We start from the raw sequence: 21,327 nt of genomic DNA on the forward strand, positions 1-21,327 counted from the left end.
ATCAAATCCCTATGGTTCCAGACCTCTGCCCTACACTCTCTCTCTAAAGCACCTGAGGCTCAGTAATTGTCTCAGTGACAGAGTTGGTAAGTCATAAAATGGGGAAGAAGTGACTGCAGGAAGAGTGAATCTTTGACCCTCCCATGCAAAGTGACTCCAACCCAGTGTGGGTGGTGATCTTTTTGTGGGTCAGGAAATAAATTTAATGGGTCAGAAACAACATTCAAAAGAGAAAGAAAGAGGATGGGAGAGAGGAGAGAAAAAAACAATGGAAGAGATAAAGGGAGGAAGAGAGAAAGGAAAAAAGAAAACAAATCTAACTACATATATAATGCCATAGGTAGTTACAACAGCATTCTTTCATGAAACTTTTGTTCATTATGTATGTGCATGCTGGGTTGTTGTGAAAAATACATGTAACTTACCCTGGGTTGTAGTATAGAAAAGTGATTATATTTCATTCAAATTCAACAGTCATCAGGAAAATAAAAATTAAAGTAATAAGATACCACATTTTTGAGGCAAAAACATAAAAACAACAAAAATGCCTATTAATAGAGTGTTTAACAGATTATTATATATCCATATATACCTAATAAACAATGGCTTAGGTCTATACATATTAAGCTAGATGAATTTTCCATGATTAGGAAAAGCACACTACAGATAAATGTATGTGGTATGATACATTTTTGTGCAAAAAAAAAAAGATGAAATCTCAGAGGTGAATTGGATAGTGGATTGGGTGGAATGAAAGAAGAGAGAAGTAGAAAGCAAATCAAGGAACAACAAAGGTTTTTGCTAACTAGTGAAAATAAGTACATGTATCATTGAGGGTCCCAAGGGAAATAGAGGACAACACACAAACAGCGTAAATAGACAAGCTTAATAAATAAAGCGACCTCAGTCATCATTCAGTATCTGAGGGGGATTTGTTACCAGACTCCCCACAGATACCAAAATCCACTGACAGCTCAAGTCTCTTACATAAAATGACACAGTATTTGTATCAGATCTTTGCACATCTTCCCACACACTTTAAATCATCTCTGGATGATTTATAGTGGTTAACACAATGTAAATGCTGTGTAAATAGTTGTTGTACTGTATTGTTTAGGGAATAATGACAAGGAAACAAGCCTGCATGCGTTCAGCACAAGCACAGTTTTTTTTTTTTTCTTGAATATTTTCTATCCATGGTTGGTTGAATCCATGAATGCAGAACTTGTGGATACAGAGGGCTGGCAATACTTTACAAAGTTGTGGGAAGTGTTTAGGAAAATCAACAGAGGATTCTCCAGTCCCCAAGAGTTGTAACAGCAGGGAGCTATTACAACTACCTGGGTCTAAAGGGGTACATAATGTTGGAACCTGGAGTGACAGCTATATGGACAGAATCTCCACACAGAATCTATGAATCTTGGTAGGAGGAGGATATAACTGGCAGGAAGGGAAATGATTTCTCTCTCTTCCCATCTTCAACTTTTCTGCTGGTGCATCCCATTGGCCAATCCAACTAGATGCCTGAAAGCTAGGGAACGCACTAATGTGGTCCACAATGGTCAGGCCCAGGACTGATTTGGGCAGGCTCAGAAAAGGGTAGAGTGACCTAGACATGGTACTAATAGAATAAATGGATAACAACCAACACAGAATACTAGGACGTTAAATGAAAAGGTAGAACATCAACTGAATTCAACATTTTTATATATAAAATTTTTATTTCATAATTTTATACATAAAAATTTACTTTATAATTTTACATAATTTGTTCATATTTTAGTATTTTATATATACAAATAAAACAAATTCTATGTCTAAACATTTTTATATATAAAATTAAATATTCACATGGATAAGGTTTAAAAGATTACCAGGGAAAATGACAGTATTAATTTGCTTTTGTGGTAATATTTTGGATATGGGTTCATTGAATCCAGTATCTTCAATAATAATTTAAAAGATATTTTTCTTCTTCTACTACTTTGTTTTTTGGTGATGGGGATTGAACCCAGGGCTTCATGCATTCTGAGTACACACTCTACCACTGAACTATACCCCCAGTCAATGTTTTTCTTTTATTGTTGGCAATAGACTAGACCTGAATTAAGAATCTGACTCTACCATATACTTGTTCTTTTTCTAACTTCCTCATCTCTACAATGGGAATAATAAAAGTACCTACCTCATAGGGTTTCTATGAGGGTTAAATAAGCAAAGAGTTTTTGAGATCTTAGGTCAATGGTTGGCACACAGTAAATGCTGTGTTTGCTGTTACAATGGTGACATCAAAAGCCTCCTAATGGGTTCCCTGATGACAGAATAGCCAAAAAATCTCACAATGGATCTGCCTGTCTTTACCTGTTTTCTCCAGTCTACCCACCACCTTGCCAGAGCAAGCTCCCTGTAAAGGGCACACCTGATCATGTCACTTTCTTTCTTAAAATTTGCCAATAATAAATATAAATATAAATATAATTTATTTATTTATTTAATTAATTAATTAGTTAGTTAGTTAGTTAAGCACTGGGGATGTAGCTCAGTGGTAGAGCTCTTGCCTTGCATGCACAAGACCCTGGGTTTGATTCCCAAAACTGCAAAAATAAATAAGTGATTTATTTTAAAAAATGTTTAAGGACTTGGAAATGCTAACTGCCCTGTCATTATATATATTATATACATGTATCAAATTAATACAATGTACCCCATAAATATGTATCATTTTAAAATAATTAATTTAAAAAAATTAAAATGAAAAAATACATATTTGTTAGTGGTCTCCAGATAATATTCAGGACAACATTCAAACCTCACCCATTTGTAGGCAACTCCAGTCATCCTTCACTCCTCCCTATGTGCCTTCACTCCAGTCACACCAATTCCTCCTGGCTCTGTTCAAGTATCAGTCTGCCCCATGTCCCAGAAAGCTCTGTTGAGAATGCCTTTTCCATATCACATCACTTTCCTACCTTGCTACTGTTACTACTCATCACTGAACTGTCAAGCATTACCTCCCCAAGAATACTTCCTGTCCACTAGCCTGATTTAGAAGCAGCTTCTTGGGCTGGGGATGTAGATCAATGGCAGAGCGGTTGCCAAGCATGCACAAGGCCCAGGGTTCCAACTCCCCACCCCCAGCAACACACATGTGCACACATGCACGCACACAGCTATATCAATCCATATTCCAAATCATGAGTGTACTGATTCCTCATCAGCAGTGGGTTCCTCAAGGATAGCAATGATGACCTTTATCTTTGGACACCAGCATAAAGCAGAGAACCTGCTAAGAGTGGACACTTAATTCTGATTTGTCTGAGGATTAAATCTACAAATGAATAAAATAAGTAACTTACCTGATTCGAAGTCACTCAGCTAAGTAAGTGACAGTGACAGAATTCAACTCCAGTTCTGTTCAACTCCAAAGGCCACCACTGTCCCTCAACCATCTGGAAGTTCCAAGGCTGCCCTTGAAACTCCAGAGTAGTTGCATGCCTGAAGGAACTCCCAGGGGCACTAGATCAGCTCAGGCCAGAATGAACTGGTCAGCAGGAATAAATGCCTCCTTTCTGACAGTATCAACCACATGACATTTGCTTTATTAAGGGCCTTTCCCAAGAAAATCAATTTCTGGAGCATGTTAAAATGTAAACAAACCACCACCCACTCACCCACTCCTTAAAGATAATTGGTCCAAAGAGGTCTTAGAGAATTCAGACAATTCCACAATGTTGAGAGCACCATCTGATCACATGAACTTGTTTTCCATTACCAAGCAGTTTTCTACTGAGTTTTTATTTTAAATTTGACCCCGCCATAAAATGTGTACCTCCATCTTCTGTTGTTTCACATGGCAAACCTGTGTGTACAGCCACAGTTATACTGGGGATTCAAGACAGGCACCATTTGAGATTTGCTCTTGTGGCTTATAATGATGTTACCAGAATCCTCTGATAACAGTGTTTATATCTATTTATAACTGTAAACTATTATCCCTTTTTCTATATAATTGGATGCAACTGAGGTTAAAAAATTCAGCTGCATAAAAAAGTCATGCTCTTAGAGAACAGATGTTTGCTCAGCATGGAAAGTGAATTAGCCTTTAACATAAATACCAAGAAACACATAAACACTCTTTCCAAAAGCACTGATGTTGATATTTTACATTGAAAAATAATTTAAAGATACAGGATGTTAAAAATGCAAGATAGCGCCTATTAATAAATATTATTTGAGTTGTTTCTAATTTTGGCTATTATGAATAAAACTGCTATGAATTAAAAAAATGCAAAGGAGGTATCCACAGCTGGTTTTAAAAACAGGTGCTATTTACCTCTTTAAGGTACGATGGGGCTGACAATTCAGGCATTGGATTCATTCTCCAGTTCAGGGCAGAGAAAAATGACTCATAATTTATTTGATGTTCACTATCTTCAAACCTGCAAACAAATGACTTGACTTAGTCTGCAGAATTCAGGATTCAAATGCCAGTTTACATTCTCATGTATATTTCAATATCTGATATTTTTCTTATTTTTATTAGTTTATTATCTACTCACCATCTTCAAGAATATAAATTCTGTGAGAGTAGGGGTCTTACCTATCTAATTTGCCAAAGTATTCTTAGCACCTAGATCAGTGCGGATTCTTAGTAGGTATTCAATAAACATGTGCTAGAGTTGTCAAAGAAACAAATTTCCATACTTAGTAACTAAGATCCTCATTATATTTTCTTAAGAATATTTGAAGGCCTTTTTAGTTTAATGGTTGGCATCAAATGCTAGTAAAATAAAATGTCTTTATATTTCTTAATACCTTTTAAATCTTTAAAACAAGCCTAGATTAATTTTGGCCACTAGTACATTTTTGGGAAAAATAAAAGGTATCCTTATTATTTGTTATATAGCCATTAAAAGGGCTTATTTAGATCCATATTTGCTATCACAGAAATATGTTTTGGGTATATTGTTGAACAGAAAGGAAGTTATAAAATGTACGTACAGTTATGATCCTATTTTAAGTTTATATTTATTTTAAAAGGCATAGAAAAAATCTGGTTCTAACAATAGGCTTACATAAGAACAGCTATCTCTGGAAAGAGAAATTATGATTTTGGCTTTTTCTTTACACTTTTATGTATCATGTGAATTGTTTTAAATTTATAATCAGAAAAAGTACATTTTCATTTTGAAAAAATTTAACAAATCATTATGATGCACCATAAATGTCTAGGTTCAAAATAACCAATATTTTTTAGACTACTTGCATGATTTATATATTTTTGTGACAACTATTTCTTAATTATGGACTCTGGCTAAAATTCATCCTTAACTTTGTTTTGGCCATCAAGATACAATAATTTCAATTCAATTGCTATAATGACCTAAACATTGTCTAAATACTTCTTAGTACAATACCTCAATACCACTGATCCTAAACTTGAAAAAAATCATGTCAGTTTTAAAAGCCAGTTATCTATTAATCATGTAATACCATTTTTGGAAGTAAATGACAAACATCACTAAGATATTCTTTTAAGCACTCTGTTCCAGGCACCTGCCTTTAAAATAATACTCATAATAAGTCAGATTTTTCTTTGATCTTCAAAACATGGTAAGAAAATAATAGCTCACATTTATAAACTAATAAAAATCAGCACCAACAAATTAATGTTATAGTCTAATATAACATAGACTCATCAAACTAAACAAAGTGGGATAAACAGAGTGATCTGAGGAGGGGAACAGGAATTCTGTAATTCTTTTCTGTACATTTCTTGGCCAAGGCTTCTGGGATACAGCTCCAATTTGCCACCCCCTACCACTCTTTACCCTTTAAATTTTGTCTTACTCATCATTTCAACTCCTTAAAGGACATGCTCTGGTTATGGAAATATTTGTAGCCAAAATGTAGGACCATTATTTCTTTCATTTGTGTATATTTGGGGGGAAGAACTAAAACTCATTCAATTAAAGATATCTTCTGAGAAGCTTTCCTTTAGCAGGGAGCCTTAAAGAAAGCATTTGCTAACACTCTGAGTAGAAGCTGAAGTCAGAGAAGGAGATCATATAGAGCCTTTGACTTTTATTCTGAGGAAAACTAAGAGCCACTGGACCATATTGTACAGAATAGTTAGGGGACCTTCAATGTTCTGAAAGACCATGTCCCCTGGAAACTCATGCTGAAATATAATCACCAATGTGATGATATTAGGAGATGGCATTTGGGGAGAGGTGTTCAGATCATGAGAACAGAGACCTCATGAATGAGGTTAGTGTCCTTACAGAAGAGACCACTGCGAGTTCCTTTGCACTTTTTGCCATGTGAAAACATAGCAAGAAGGAGCCATCTATAAGCTGGGAAGTGGTCCTTCTCTAGATACTTAATGTAAGAGCTCCTTGATCTTGGACTTCCCAGCCTCCTGTACTGTAAAAAAAATATATATATATATATATATTTTTTTCTAAGCTACCCAGTTTATGGTATTCTGCTGTAGCAGCCTGAACAGACCAAGATAGGACCTAAGACATTTATAAAAGAGGACATTAACTGAAATACTAAGAGTAGAATATAGCGGTCAAGGTGGAAGTGGAAGGACAGCTAGCAGTCTCTTGCAGTAATCCACACAAGGAGTAATGGTAGCTTAGACTGAGGGTGGTGGCAATGGAAAGTGACAAACTCCGAATGTATTTAGAATGTGGAATTCCTATAGTATGTAAGAAAGGAAAAATTCAAGATGACTTCAAGGCTTTTGCTTGAGCAACTGAAAAGATAGAACTGCCTTAACTGAGATGAGAAAGACTGCAGGATGTAAACATTGAGAATCAAGACCCCAAGTTCAGTTTGGGCTATGTTACACTTTGATGGGAAGTGAGCAATTTGGGCTATGAGTCTGAAGTTCAAGGAAGAGGTCCATTTCAAGATTTAAGTGTGGAAGTCATTAGCTATATAGATGCTATTTAAAGGCACAAAACTGGGATACTGGGTGAGATCATCAATGAAATAACTGTTTCTATCTGTTTGTATTGTACAGAATTTAATTGTCAGTAAATTCCCACATGAGTTACACAAGGCACTTACACAATCCTAGAGTTTGGAAGTGTACTATTTCAGTAATTGGGAAACCACTCAAAAGACTACCAACTAGAAATAGGATCACATCAGACTTTACTCCTCATATACAATCCAATAAGCAGTTCTGTGGGTTCTACTACCATAAGCATAGTACAGATCTATCTACTTCTTTCCATCTCTTTCACTTCTCCCAAATCCCAAGCCACTATCATCTCTCACCAGGATTTTAGCAACAGTTTACCATCTTGGTCTTGCTATTTCTATCTATATTGCAATAGACTATCCTTCACCAGAGTGATCTTTCTGTAACATAGATTTGCTCGATCACTTTCTTGCTTGAAGTCCTCCAATGACTTCCCAATATACTTAGAACACAAGCTGAACTCTCATCAGGGTTTACAAACTCAACTTAATCTGGCTTCTGCAGACTTCTCTGATCACATGTTCTCACCTGAAAACTCTCTTCTTGTTACAATGTTCTAGGTCTACTGGCCTTCTTCTGGTTCCCTGAACATGCCAAGATTGCTCCTAGAAATGTAAAGCAGTTGTGTCTTCTGGTCCCTTTGTCTGAACTCTCAATTCAAATTACAATTCCTAGCCAAGTGTGGTGGTGCATGCCTGTAATCCCAGTGGCTTGGGAGGCTGAGACAGTAGAATCATGAGTTCAAAGCCAGCCTTAGCAACTTAGCAAGGTCCTGAGCAACTCAGCAAAACCCTGTCTCTAAAATACAAAAAAGGGCTGGGATGTGGCTCAATGGTTAAGCACCCCTGAGTTCAATCCCTGGTACCAAAAATAAAATTATAATTCCTTAGGAAGATCTTCCTGGAGTCCCTCTTATCTGAGTCTCTGTCTGAATTTGCACTTGTCCTGGGTGACAGTGTTGGAACTCACAGAAAACTTCTGGAAGTCACCACAGAAAGTCCTATTATTTCTATTATTTTTTACCACTCACTGATATTTGTTCATATTTACCCAGCCCTTTTCCCTGTCTAGCTCATAATGTGTCAGACTCAATATGTCTAACCATTTGCCCATTTGGAAAGGATATTTCTGAATCAGATTACACTTGAGAAGGATCAAAAGCCATAAATAAAAACTGTATGTAGCTCACAAATTATGTATAAATTTTTTTTGACAAGAAATGAAAGATGTCATCTTACCCAAATCCCAGAGCTAGGCTTAAAGAAAGAGTTAGCTAATGTGGTAAAATGCTCCAAGTTTTTCTTTTCAGTTTTGTCTTAGAAGACCTTGATGTATGTGGGAATTTCCCCAAGGGGCAAAGGAGAGAAAAGAACAAAGAATATTTCAATAAAAGGGATGCTTCTTGAAAAAATTCTGTGCTTTTGGGAAGTGGACAGACTTGCAGTAAACCATAATGGATTGATCGCAAGCATTTTTCTCCCTTTTCCACCAAATACTACTTTTCACCTGTAAAGGAATAAAAGTGGGGATAAAAAGGAAGAAACACAATGATGAAGATAGCTGGAACAGATAAAAGTGGAAAAGAGATTTCAAAAATTTTTGCAAGATGAGCTGGGTGCAGTGGTACATGCCTATGATCCCAGCTATTTGAAGGCTGAGGCAGGAGGATAACAAATTCAAGGCCAACCTGGGCAACTTAGCAAGCCTCTGTCTCAAAATATTTTTAAAAAGCCAAAAAGGCTGGGAATGTAAGTCAGTAGCAGAGTGCCCCTGGGTTCAATCCCTAGTACCACTTAAAACAATTTTTTAAGGTGAAAAGCAAATCGAAGATTGGTAACTGACTTGGTAGAGCAGAGGAAAAAGGAAACTGAGCTCAAAGTGTCTATCTGGCAGGGGATGAAAGGGAAAGTATCATTGAGAGACCAATCCATGTGGCCTGCAAATTTCCCAAGAGACTCCTAAGTGCAACATTCAGGTGCCAATAAAGGCAGGGATAAAGTGTGGCATTGAAAACAAGGACTGTTGGAAACTCGAATTAAAGCAAGAGTGGAGGGACCCCCAAGTATCTTCTTCCACAGTGTGTTTCTCCCTTTAGGAAGTAAAGGATAGCTCTATTTGACTAATTCTACAGAGATTGCAGTCATGGAGAGATGGCATAATGGAGACAGAGAAGAACCTGAATTTGAGAGCACTCAGCCCCCTTCCTTCCCCTTTCCTCTTTCCAGAACATCAGTGGCCATGTTTAAACTCTCCTACCTTCTCTGATCCCATCCTCCTTTCTACTAGGGAAAGGAAAATACAGGATTCTTCTCTCAATACCATAAATATTTACAGAGAAATCTCCAGATTTCAGCTTCTGGGGATTCCCCAATGAAGAAGGAGCTTCAGAAACTGATTGATTGTGCAATGAAACCCACCAATCAACAAGACTCCCCTGCCCAACCAAAGTGTCCAACATTAAGGACAGAAGTCAAAACAGTAATGGGGGGTGGGATGGGGGGAGAACAGGAGAACAAGAGAAACAGACAGTTCAGGGAGCAGAGGGTAAGATGTGAGCTAAAAGGATATATTATTCCCCTGAAAAGAGAACAGAGGACTACAAAAAAGGAAATATGTGGCCTAAAAACATGTGCTTGGAATTAAAAAATATGAGAGTGGTAGAATGATGCAATTAGATGGTTTGGAACACAAAGTGGAGGAAATCCTCTGATAAATACATCTAATGAAAATGAGAAAATTTGAGACAGAAAATGTCCAAATGTGGGAGATCTGAAATCTTAATAATAGGAGTTCTCATAAGATAAAAACGAAAATGGAACAGAGGAAATTATTAAATAACTAATAAAAAAAATTCTCAGAAACAAAGGGGAGAGCCTGCAAAGTAGAAGAGCCCACAAAGTGGTAACCACACTGAATTCACATATGAACACTTGAAGGCTGAGGCAGGAGGATAACAAATAAAAGGCCAGCCTGGGCAACTTAGCAAGCCTCTGTCTCCAAATATTAAAGTCCCTATCATGAACTTCCAGAACATCAGAGATAAAGAGCAGATCCTGAGAGCATACAGAAAGAACAAGTAGTAATGAAAACCAAGATTACGCTAAATTCTCAATCATCACAACAGGTAGTTAGGAGATAGTATCTATAAATGATAAATAAAAAAAATTATTATGCACATCCTAAATGCCTGCAAAAGCAGCTAGAAGGGTTAAAGGCAGCCATTGATATGGCCAGAGAATGCCATTGATGGAATAAGCTTATCAGAATGATTGGATTATTTTATTATGTTTAAATTTAAAATGTAAGGGGTGTTAAAAGCAGGTGACAGATCCTAAAACATGATTTTCTAGGTAGTAAACATGGAAACATCCATCTTGGAAAGAAAGGAGTGCTACTAGTTGGGAGTTCGCTCACTTGGAATTAGTCTCTGAGTCTTCCTCCCTGCTCTCAGATTCTGCATTTAGCTTCTTCCATGGACCACTGATATGGTGAGGTTTTTCCTGCCATCATTTGCTATTCTATACTTTGATACACACTATACCTGTAACATGAAGTTATGAGAGAGCCCTAGGATACAAGGTAGATCTCCTGTTCTAAAAACAGAGCAGGTTGGAAAAGAAGTCAGGAGAAACAATTCAGAGATGGAGAAAGGTTTGAACATCAGGTAAATGAGGACAAGTAGGCTACTCAATGCCTATAGTTAGCCTCGAAGGTTATTACCCCTGTACTCATCATGGAGGCCTCCCTTTGGCCCATGACTAAATACATCATTTGCCAAATCCCAGCCATCCTTTCAAAATAGTTTGGAAAAGCCTGTGAATTGTATAGAAAATATATTACCTTATTTCATTGTCATGTTGGGCTTTCACTAAAAAATATGATCCAGATTCTCCACCTGAGTTCCCTACTTTATTCCTCTCCAAAGAACATTTGGGTCTTGCTAAAACTCTGATCGACAGTCAAATAACAGAGATTTGCTACTCTGGAAGAAATTCATTTTAAAAGTCTTTGAAGGCAATTCCAAAGAAGAACTTTCTATGGCAACATTGTTGGAATCAGTGCAGAGCCTTCCAGGGTGACTGCCCTAAAGGGCAATGCTAATTCTGGCTTTTAAGTGTTTCTATGCTTGTTAAAAAGTCAGCCTCCTTACTTTCAAGTCCCAGTTCACAGTGCTAAAGTGTTTTCCTAAAGCCTCCATAAATTCTTCTTTCCCTTTGAAACTTCAGCAATCTACCATTACCTTCACTACACAAACCATGAGACATGTTTGTGCAAGAAGGGGGAGGGAAGGCAATTTCTCTGGTTCCTCTCTAAATAATAATGGCCCCCAAACATGCTCCCTGATGCTTTGCTAGGTGGGAGTTCTTAGAAGTGAGTCTAATGGGACATTTGACTGATGTTCATGCTCCCCCTTCCAAAAATGATGAATGACTTGAAAACTGCAGAAGCCATCCATCTCCTTGCCACAGGGAATAACGCTGAGCTGCTTTATTTCTACCTTCTACAGAGGTTAAGAAAAAAAGGTTTAGTGGAGGCTATATTTTACTGAAGAGGAATCTGCTTCCTCTCTTTTGCAAAGGCTATCTCATCACTTTAGGGGAATGGGTTGGAAAGGTGAAAAGACAGAGAAAATCCATATTTGACTCACTTAGTTATGTTTGGTTTCAGGTCATTACCAGAAAACCTGGAGGTGCATCCTGAGACACCTTGTAAAATTCTTCCAGGCCAGAAAACTTGAAAAAAAAAAAAAAAACTAGAGTTCTGGGCCACTGCATTGACTGGTCACAAAAAGTTTGGGCTGGCAAAATAGCATTGCTCAAGCTGCCAATGAGTAACTGGTTATCTCTAAATAGAAAGGCCTCTAAATTCCAATTGTGGATTCAACACAGAGCTCTTTGGCAAGGTGGGTTACAGCTGCCAAGTATGGACTGTGCATACTATGCTCTGTTGGTCCACAGAGTTTGGGATTATGTAAAAGAACTACAAATTTGGTATGCATGTGTGACACAAAGAAGAAGAAAGAAAGGGGGCATAGTGAAGAGAGAGAGAGAGACTGAGAAAGCAAGCACTCTTCTCTGAAAACTTTATCAGTATATCAGTCTGAAACATCAGCAGCCACATGGCTCAATGCTGTTCTTCAGCCTCATTGCTAGGTATTGTTGGGTGAAATTACATATGCGTCCAAACCGGTCGGGGGCAGGGCTGGGGAGAACATAATGAGATGATTTTAAAGCCCTGTTAACTTTTTCCATTTTAATAGATCTTTCTGGATGAGGCACCAACTCTCTTGGGAGGCCAGTTCTAAGGCATTCCATGGAACCCAAAGCCAGCTATAAAAGACTGGCTTGGGGCAGAGCTGATGGGGAAAGAGTTGCACTTGAATTTCTAGTTATTCCAAGTCTAGATTCAGAAGGTCTCAATTAGGGGAGGAAGCCACCTATTTACACTCCAGTCCCACAAGAAACTCAGGATGGAATAACCTCAGAACTCTCTTCATCTTTTATGGTTTGAGAGTCAGAATTTCTTGCCTATTAGTAGTGAGGAGCATTTACATTCAAATTAAGGCTCAGAGGGGTTGAGGAAATACACCAAGACCACATAACCAGAAGCAGCAGAACTAGACTTCAGAGTTAGGTCTGGTGGATCCCAAGCCCACGGTTTTCTCCTCCATGAACAATATATCAGCACAGGATAAGTCTGTGAGGCTGCAAAGATGAATGAGACATAGTCCCTACCCCTAGGAGCTGAGATAGAAACAAAGATTGAGGGCATCTTAGGGAGTTTTTGTTCTAATTCCATTTGAGACTCACTTTGGACTTAAGCATGTTCTTGCAGTGAGAGACTCTCCTTAGACCTCCATGTTTGCATTTATCAAATGAAGAATAATGGCTACCATCAATTAAAATATACCTTTTAATATGCTCAAGAATGTACAAAATATTCTTAGGTCCTTAGCACTAAGTCAAGGCAAAGTGTCACTCCTATTATTAATGGGTAATAGGCACTGCTACAAAGAACATTTAAGTCTGATGTTCTGTGCATTAGTAAAATGAATTTGTGTAGTGAGTAAGGTGACCTCATACTAGCTCTCTCCATACAAACTGATAGGGACTGGAGCAACTGAAGGTGAAAAGATTTTGAGGTCCAGATCTTGGCTTGGATTGTGCTAATTAGGAAAAGGCCTAGCTGAATTACAATAACAATGGGAACAGAGCAGACAAGAAATCTTAGTACCAAAACACCCGGTCAGGAGAAACAATTGGGTAACAACCAGTGGGTGAAAGAAAGTACCCAATTCTTCAGTCATACAGTCTTTCATCTTGTGATCTGAATCCATGCAACAGTGCCACTTGACAAACTGCCTAGGCTTATCACAAAGCAGGTAAATCTACCCTTGGGCAGAGTGTGCACTGAACAAAATCAACAAACTCCATGCCTGCCTCCCATGGGAGACTGCAGACGTCAGAGGGGGTTCTGGCTTAGCATGCCATGAGGAGGCTGTGCAGAAAGAGACTCTGGTCAAGGCTCTGTAAAGCTCTGTGGAGTCTGTGGGGAACAATAAGAATGCAGAATATAAATGTAAGCTGCAGGCTGATGGGCCCATTAGGAATTAGGGCAGTCTTTGAAAGGAATCTGCGGAGATGATGCAAAACACCAAGCATGTGACCCAAATCATGGCAGGGCATATTGGAAGGAGAAGGGAATGGGAATGAGACATTTTCTAATCTGATTAGTCTGAAGTTTCCCCTGAGTGTGGAGAAGGGTCACCGCACAATTAGAGGCAAAGTTAGACTGAACATGGTCTGCTTAGCAGTGGAGAGGGGTGAACTCCTCAAAGCTAAGCTGGGCAGGGAGGCAGATGTGTTTAGAGACAGAAACAACTTTGAAAGCAAGTTGCAGAATCTTTTTTTTTTTTTTTTGCATTTAATGTCAAATTGTAAAGGCAAAGACAAAACAGTCTGCTGAGAGAATGGGAGGATGATGACTTGGTGGCCTCAGCACTGGCTAAGAAACCTCTAGGTCCTCCAGAGGCCAGGCTCCCACATTACTGGACTTTCTAGGACAACTCGTCCTCAGGCCCATCAAGAGATAATCTAATAAACATCCCAGCTTCCTGACTAGAAGACAGCTTAATGTGTGAAAAGCATCCAGATCCAACTATTGAAAAACAAGACTTCCTTCATAAAGGACACAGGATTCTCCCAGTTCATTTCTAAGTCAGACTGTGTGGTCTATGGTCCCTGACTTCAACTTCTCTCTTAGACCCTAGTCAATAGTTAGCATCAGGTGCTGTGTTGGGTACTTTATATACATTATCTCAATTACTCCTTTGAATCAGTAGGAAGTAAATACTGTTGTCTGTTTGTGTTAGTCAACTTTTTTTGCTGTGACCAAAATACCTGACAAACAACTAAAAGGATGAAAAAGTTTATTTTGGCTTCCAGTTTCAGTCCATGGCTGGCCAGTCTATTGTTTTGGATCTGAGGTGAGGTAGCACATTGTGGTAAAAGGAGGTGGTAAAGGGAAGCTGCTCAACTCATTGTAGTCAGGAAGGAAGGGTGGGGAAGAAGTCAGGGACAAGATGTCTTGTCCCCAAGGGCATACCCTCAGTGACCTACTTCCTTCAAAAATGCCCCTCTTGTCTTCAGTTTCCATCTCCTCCCAATAGTCCATTCAAATTATTCATCCCTCAGTGGACTAATCCACTGGTGAGGTCAGAGCCCTCATGATCCAGTCACTTCTCAAAAGCCCCACCTCTGGACATTACTACATTGGAGACCATGTCTTTAACACATGAGCTTTTGGGAGACATTCTGAACCAAATCATAACACTCTTTTTAGAGGTAAGGAATCTGAGATTTAAGCAGGTCCAAACTCTTGCTCAAGATCACATAGCTAGTAAGTAGATTCAAAGAATATGAAAAACAAGGTAGGGAAGTAAAACTGCCAAGATGTGACAATTCATTGATTGTTTACTGGTGGTAAATTAAAGGGGTTAGAAGCAGGTGTTTGTATCTAAATGGATCAAAAGTCAAGTCACAACTCTTCATTATAAGGTAAGGGATAAAAAGAGAAATATAAATAGTGTTGTGAGAAATCTTAGGATACAATCACTTCAATCATCAGCCAAGCAAATGTGAGAGGGATTCATGGATATGGTGGCATTTGAAATGGGTCTTGAAGGAAGAGCTGGCTTTCAGTAGGTGAAGAAAATTGGGAGCTATTTCCTATGAAAGAAATAGCCAGAGAAAAGGCAAAAAAGGTAGGAAAACATGAGAAATATGTATAAAATGCTAGATGGCCCAATTTCACTGGCATATCGGGAAAATGAAGGAGTGCTTTGGGAATGTGATAACTACAGAGAATTCTGACTCCTAGGCACATGTACTTCATCTCAGGTCTTTTACACCAGGATGACTTACTTATCCTTCATACTACTACTAGAAAATAAAAGAAAATGAGCTAAAACTAACAAACAAAGAAAACAAATAGAACCGATAGTCTAGAAAATTACTCCAGGTCAATCTAACGCATATACACACACATATCCAAAGGGGTTTACCCTTCTCTTGATTTTCCTCCTGACGCTTGGACCCTACTTCTCCAAATGGGAATTTGTTTTTATCTCTTCCTTTGGTTTCTCCTTTAGTCTCAGACAAAGGACATCCCACCCAACCCCTGCTTGAGAACAACACTCCAACTGGAAACCCTAAGTCCCATGATGGAGAAGGAGGAAAAGTAGTTTAAAACTAAAGACTTTGGTCTTAGGAAGCAATGAGATACTACAAAAGGTTTGTGAGTAGAAGAGTGACACAATGATATTTTTGCTCTTAGAAGATATTTAGTTGTAGTCTGTAAAGGTAGATTTAAAAATTTAGACACTGGTGGAAGAAAGACCAAGGTGGAGGACCTGAAATAGTCAAGAAGAAATGTAGATCAGAATAAGTGTAATGATAATGATAATGAAGAGGAGACAGTGGGTATAGGCAGCAGGAAGGAGGTAGAACTCTTAAAGACATCCTAATATATTGGCTATTGACAATTATTCAAAATTGATATAAGTGGGCTAGGGTTTTAGCTCAGGGGTAGAGCACTTACATAGCATGTACAAGGTCCTGGGTTTGATCTCTAGTACAAAAGAAAATTTGTTAGAATCAAGGCATGTGCATTTAAAAGGTTCAGGGATCAAGTCACAATGCTGCTTCTTCTAGACTATAAGACTAGGCAAAATACCTTATTTCTCTAAACCTCAACATCCTCATGTATAAGACAGGAAGGATAATAGTTCTGACCACACTACGTTATTCTCAAAAAATAAATAAAATAATGCATCCAAAGCAATGATTACAATGCCTAGCATGAAGTCAAAAATGTCAAAATTATCAAGACATCTAAGTCAGTGGAGGAGCTGGAGCAATACCATAGGAAACATAAAAGATGACCAGAATCTGAGGAATGGGACAGGTGCTGCCAGAAAGTCAGAAGTCATGTTCAACAGAAGCAATGTGTTTTAGAAAGCAATTCATTATGCTTTCCTTTTATGGCATCATAATATGTATATATTTTATATATAGTGCTCCAGCAAGTCCTATGCTAATAACCCTAGATCCTTTTACCACATGTTTTTAGTCATCAGGAACTACTGCTTCGAAAAACCTACCCCAAATTTTACATCTAATGTTCTCTCAATCAGTTAAGTTGTACATTTACTTTTTTCTCAGAAATATATATATATATATATATATATATATATATATATATATATATATATATATATATATGTAAGTGTGTGATAATGTCAAAATGATAATAATTCATAATAGGCTCTCTAACATTTAAAATCATGACTAACTTCTCCTTTTATAGTATTTAAATGGAAGTGGCTCTTCAATGATATAATCAAAATAGTTATGGTCAATTTAAGGGTAATTAAAGGGAGATGTAAAAGCAGAAATTGTCTCTAAAACAAAAATATGCAGAAGAATCCCATCATGGGGATATCTTACTTACCTGGATAGTAAGTTTCCTAGAAGATCATCACTCAAAGGTAACCTGGAGGACTTGCACAGCCTTTGGATGTCTTTGGTGGGTAATACATGTTTTCTGCATTAAAAAAATGTATTGACTTTTATATACTTTGTGTCTCTCTGGTAAAATTGCATGTTATAAGAAAAAAAATACAAATGTGATATGTCCTAAATATATGCACATGAAAGTAAGTATGAGAACTTGTATTGGAGTTCATAGTAAGGAAAAACAGTCATATTGCATTTCACCCACTTTTTCCATTTTAGAGGTCACCAAATTCTGTCCTTATGAAGGCCTCTCCTTCAAGATTCAGATTTTTGGTTGGTGATAGTACTGCCTATTAAGGCTGTAACCACGAGTGTTGCTCTTAGTAATCGATCTGCATTCTTGACCACTAGTCAAAAACAGTTTTGATATCTGAAAACATCTCCTAATTTGACAGGCATCTAGAGCCTCCAACACAAGTATGATATGACTTGAGGGCATTTTTCTGGTCTTTTTTTTGGATCCAAACCCAGCTGGGGCCTTAACATTCACTTTGATTTTGTCCAATGCAAGTCAAAACGACTCTAGAGGAGGCCCAATGGTCATTTCAGTAGTCTCACTTGGCCGATGTTTTCCCAGGCACCATGCAAAATGAGAAACAACAAGAAAGAAAGTGGGCTCTTTTCTTTGCAATGAGAATGTTGATATCTCCAATCAAAGGTTGTTAGATCTATAAGAACCCCATGCTGTCTGATTAAGCAACCCCAATACTCCCAAGAAGTTTTCATTTAGCAAAGGAGGGTCAGGTTCCTCACCCTGGGGAAGGGGCACCACCATGGTTCAAGGTAGAGCCAGAATTATGCAAAGACCAGTCCAAAGATCCTCTGGGAGGTTCAAGGAAGCTTAAAGCTTTAATGAAAAATAATATTTCAATAAGGATGCATTATAGATTAGAGAAACTATGGTACCTTCAAAGATACTTAGGGCATGTAGCTGGCCATTTGGGTGTAGACTTCAAGTCTGGGGATGAACAAGGGGGTCAGAGGGAAGAGAAATGGCAGTGGTATGTAGTAAAAGGGCTAGAAGCTAGAGGGAGAACTAAGATTTTTCTAACTCTAGATAAAATCAATAATTTTTACGTCTCCCCACTATATCAGATCTATGGATAAGATGAAATCCAAAACATAGTGAGATGTTTGGATCCATTTGTACATAACAATGGTTTAATAAAACTGTACACACACATGTTCAGTGTACTAGAAATAGATTGCACTAAGCATCATTACTTTTAAGAAGAAATAATTTATTTTAAACTTTATTTATTTATTCATTTTAGTTGTTGATGGACTTTTATTTTTTATTTACATGTGGTGCTGAGAATCGAACCCAGTGCCTCACACATTCGAGGCAAGCACTCTACCACTGAGCTACAACCTCAGCCCCAAGAAGAATAATTTCAAAGAAATTCTGTAGAAAGTTTAATTATAAATTCTCTGCCCTGTGTATTATAAAAGTCACATTTATAAATCCCAATTAGTACTAAAACAATGTAAGAAGATATCTTAGAATTAAACATGCTAATGTCTTGATTTACTATGCTTCAGTTGAAAGCTTCTAGAAGCAAATGAAAATAAAATGGGAGAGCCTATTCTTTTAAAGACATAGGGCCTCCCCTGTCCCCTAAGTATTTAAGGTGGCTTTGCTAAAAGGTAGAGTATGATGAGACATATCAATTTTCTTTTTGCCCTTTTGGATGAATATAAATTCCTTCATTACTCAGGTTCACATAAACTTAAATGATTTATTAGAATCAATAAAATGAAGCTTACTTTTCTCGATCTTCATACACACAGTTAAAAATGAGTCTGTCAAAATTCTCATATATATTTTTCTTGAGCTTTTCATGGGCCTGTGCAATTAAGATATTCACATCTGTACTCATGTCCTCAGGCACACGGTAGTAGCGTGCAATGGTGATAACCTCCTGGTCTATAAGCCTCCCAGATGTTACATTCATCAATAAATCTCTGTAAAGGAAATAGGAAAATGATATCTAAGAATATTTTACCTCTCCTTCTATTAAAAGGATCCAAATTTCATTTCATGAAACTTTTACCAACAGTGTAGAGGTCAGAAAATTAACGTCTTTTAACTTAATTCTTATACTTTAGGAGCAGCAGGAAGGTACAAATGCTAGAATGAGAAATCATCAGTACTATGGTTTATAAGCAAAATGGCATTTTTCCAGAGTCAAATTTCTATCAGGTAACAGCCTACAACCAAGAAGTAAATTGTTGAAGTCCTTGAATGGTCAAAATACCTGTCACTAAGTTCATGACTTTAAAAATGTCTATTAAACTTCCTTACACAAAATAGTAACTGACTTAGGTTTCTGGTTTCCCAGGACACAAAATTTATAAATCAATAAATCAGAACTGTGTTTTGGAAATGGGGAAAGCAATTATGCACATTTCTGTAATAAAAAGTAAAAATTTAAAAATAAGAAGAAAGTTAAAAGAGTTATGTAAGGATACAGTTGTCTGACTTTTTAGAAGGCAAATGGCATTAAGATTATTCGGCAGAGATAAAAAATAAATAACAACAACATATTAACAATGGAGGCCCAAAGCATAACAAGACTATTTTATTTTCAGCGTGTCCTGTGTGAAGCTATAGACTATGTAGCATACATTAGGAAGAATTATATAAGTGATCAAAATGCAAAAATATTATGGTGGTTACATGAATTAGCTTCCATAAGAAAAACTTTCTTACTTGAAATAATTCAACTCTCAAAACTCCCAAATAATTCAACTCCCCAAAATCCCAAATAAAGGAAGAAAATAAAATTTTATTATAGATTGGTTTTTCAGAAGAATGGCTTTTAGTTCTTTTAGATAATTCTGGCCATTATCACTATCATTTAAGAATTCTAGCTGGGTACAATGGCACATACCTGTAATCCCAGTGGCTCAGGAGGCTGAGGCAAGAGGATTGATTACAAATTCAATCCAGCCTCAGCAACTTAGTGAGGCCCTAAACAACTTAGTGAGACCCTGTCTCTAAATTAAATACCAAAAAAAGGTAACAATGGCTGTGGGTCAGTGGTTAAGCACCCCTGGGTTCAATCTCCAGTACAAAAAAAAAAAAAAATTCTAGGTTCCCCTAGAATTTCTTTAGATCGAGTCTAAGAAAGCCCATAATGTTCTTTCCAAAGGAAATGCATTTTACCTACATCTACTTCTCAAGGTTTTGAGTTTTTTGGTTTGGTTTTATATTTTTAATGGGAAATGAGGGCCAAATGCAATCAAGGGGAGCCCACAATTTCAGAGAGTCAGGTCAGATAATCAATCAGGAAATCTGACAAGGGGATCACTCTATGGAAAACACTATAAAAGATACTCTGGCATCTGAACTTTTCAGTCCATACTCCAAGCATTCAGATGAGATCTCAAAGCTGCAAGATTGTAGAGCCAATTGAATGAAATGAGTAATAGCAATAACAACCTCTACCATTTACTGTGGTCTTGCTATATGCCTGGTCATCTGCTGCCAGGTACTTTTAGCATGGATTGTCTCATCTGACCTAAGAGGTAAGGTACTATTATCATCCTCATTTTACAGATGAGAACATTGAGACACTGAAATGTTAAGTTATCCACCCCATATCACAAAATCCAGAATGAAAACGCTGTCTGGCTTCAAAGCCCATGCTTCTGTATATTCCTCTATCCCCCGTCCTCCGTTGGGAAAGAAGATAGAATAGAAGTGGTGTGGAGCTCAGGTGAAACTTCCTAAAGGCAGTGAATTTTGAGCTGATTTTTTTAATGTCCCTCTCTTCCTTTTACTATCCATGCTATGGTTTGAATGTGTGTCCCCAAAGTTCATGGGTTGGAAATCTAATCTTCCAATTCATGTGTTAATGGTTAGAAGATAGACCTTCAGGAGGTAATCAGGATTAGATGAGGTCATGAAGGTAAGGTAGGGCCCCTATGATGGCATTAGCAGCTTTATAAGAAGAGGAAGAGAGACCTGAGCTAGTAAGCTTGCTGTTGTGCCATGTGATACCTCCCACCATGTCATGAGGCAGCAAGGCCCTCACCAAATGCCAAGCAGATGCCCACATCATGCTCTTGGACTTCACACACTCCAGAATCATGAGCCCAACATGTGTCTATTTATTGTAAATTACTGTGTCTCAGGTATCTTGTAATAGCAACAGAAAATGGAATAAGACAATTCATTACCTCTCCTTTGAGGACTATCCTTAGCCAGCACAAAAAGGTAAGAGAAAATAATTTCAGAAACATTGAGTC

General features: G+C 37.6%; 1 protein-coding gene across 2 annotated transcripts in view; it reads right to left on the reverse strand.

Annotated features, from left to right (window-relative positions):
• Positions 1 to 21,327, reverse strand: part of Efhc2 (EF-hand domain containing 2) — a 200,662-nt gene that overhangs the window by 20,106 nt on the left and 159,229 nt on the right. For both annotated transcript variants that reach the window (XM_058582489.1, XM_058582490.1), the window contains exons 12-14: positions 18,841 to 19,038; positions 17,009 to 17,101; positions 4,334 to 4,439 (exon numbers count right to left, since the gene is read on the reverse strand). In XM_058582489.1, the coding sequence (XP_058438472.1) occupies positions 4,334 to 4,439; positions 17,009 to 17,101; positions 18,841 to 19,038 (397 nt within the window). The remainder of the gene's footprint in view (positions 1 to 4,333; positions 4,440 to 17,008; positions 17,102 to 18,840; positions 19,039 to 21,327) is intronic.

Source organism: Marmota monax, unplaced genomic scaffold, assembly GCF_021218885.2.
Source record: "Marmota monax isolate L192 unplaced genomic scaffold, Marmota_monax_Labrador192_F-V1.1 WCK01_AAM20220418_F8-fsc00182, whole genome shotgun sequence".
In the NCBI taxonomy this organism is placed as follows: Eukaryota; Metazoa; Chordata; class Mammalia; order Rodentia; family Sciuridae; genus Marmota; species Marmota monax.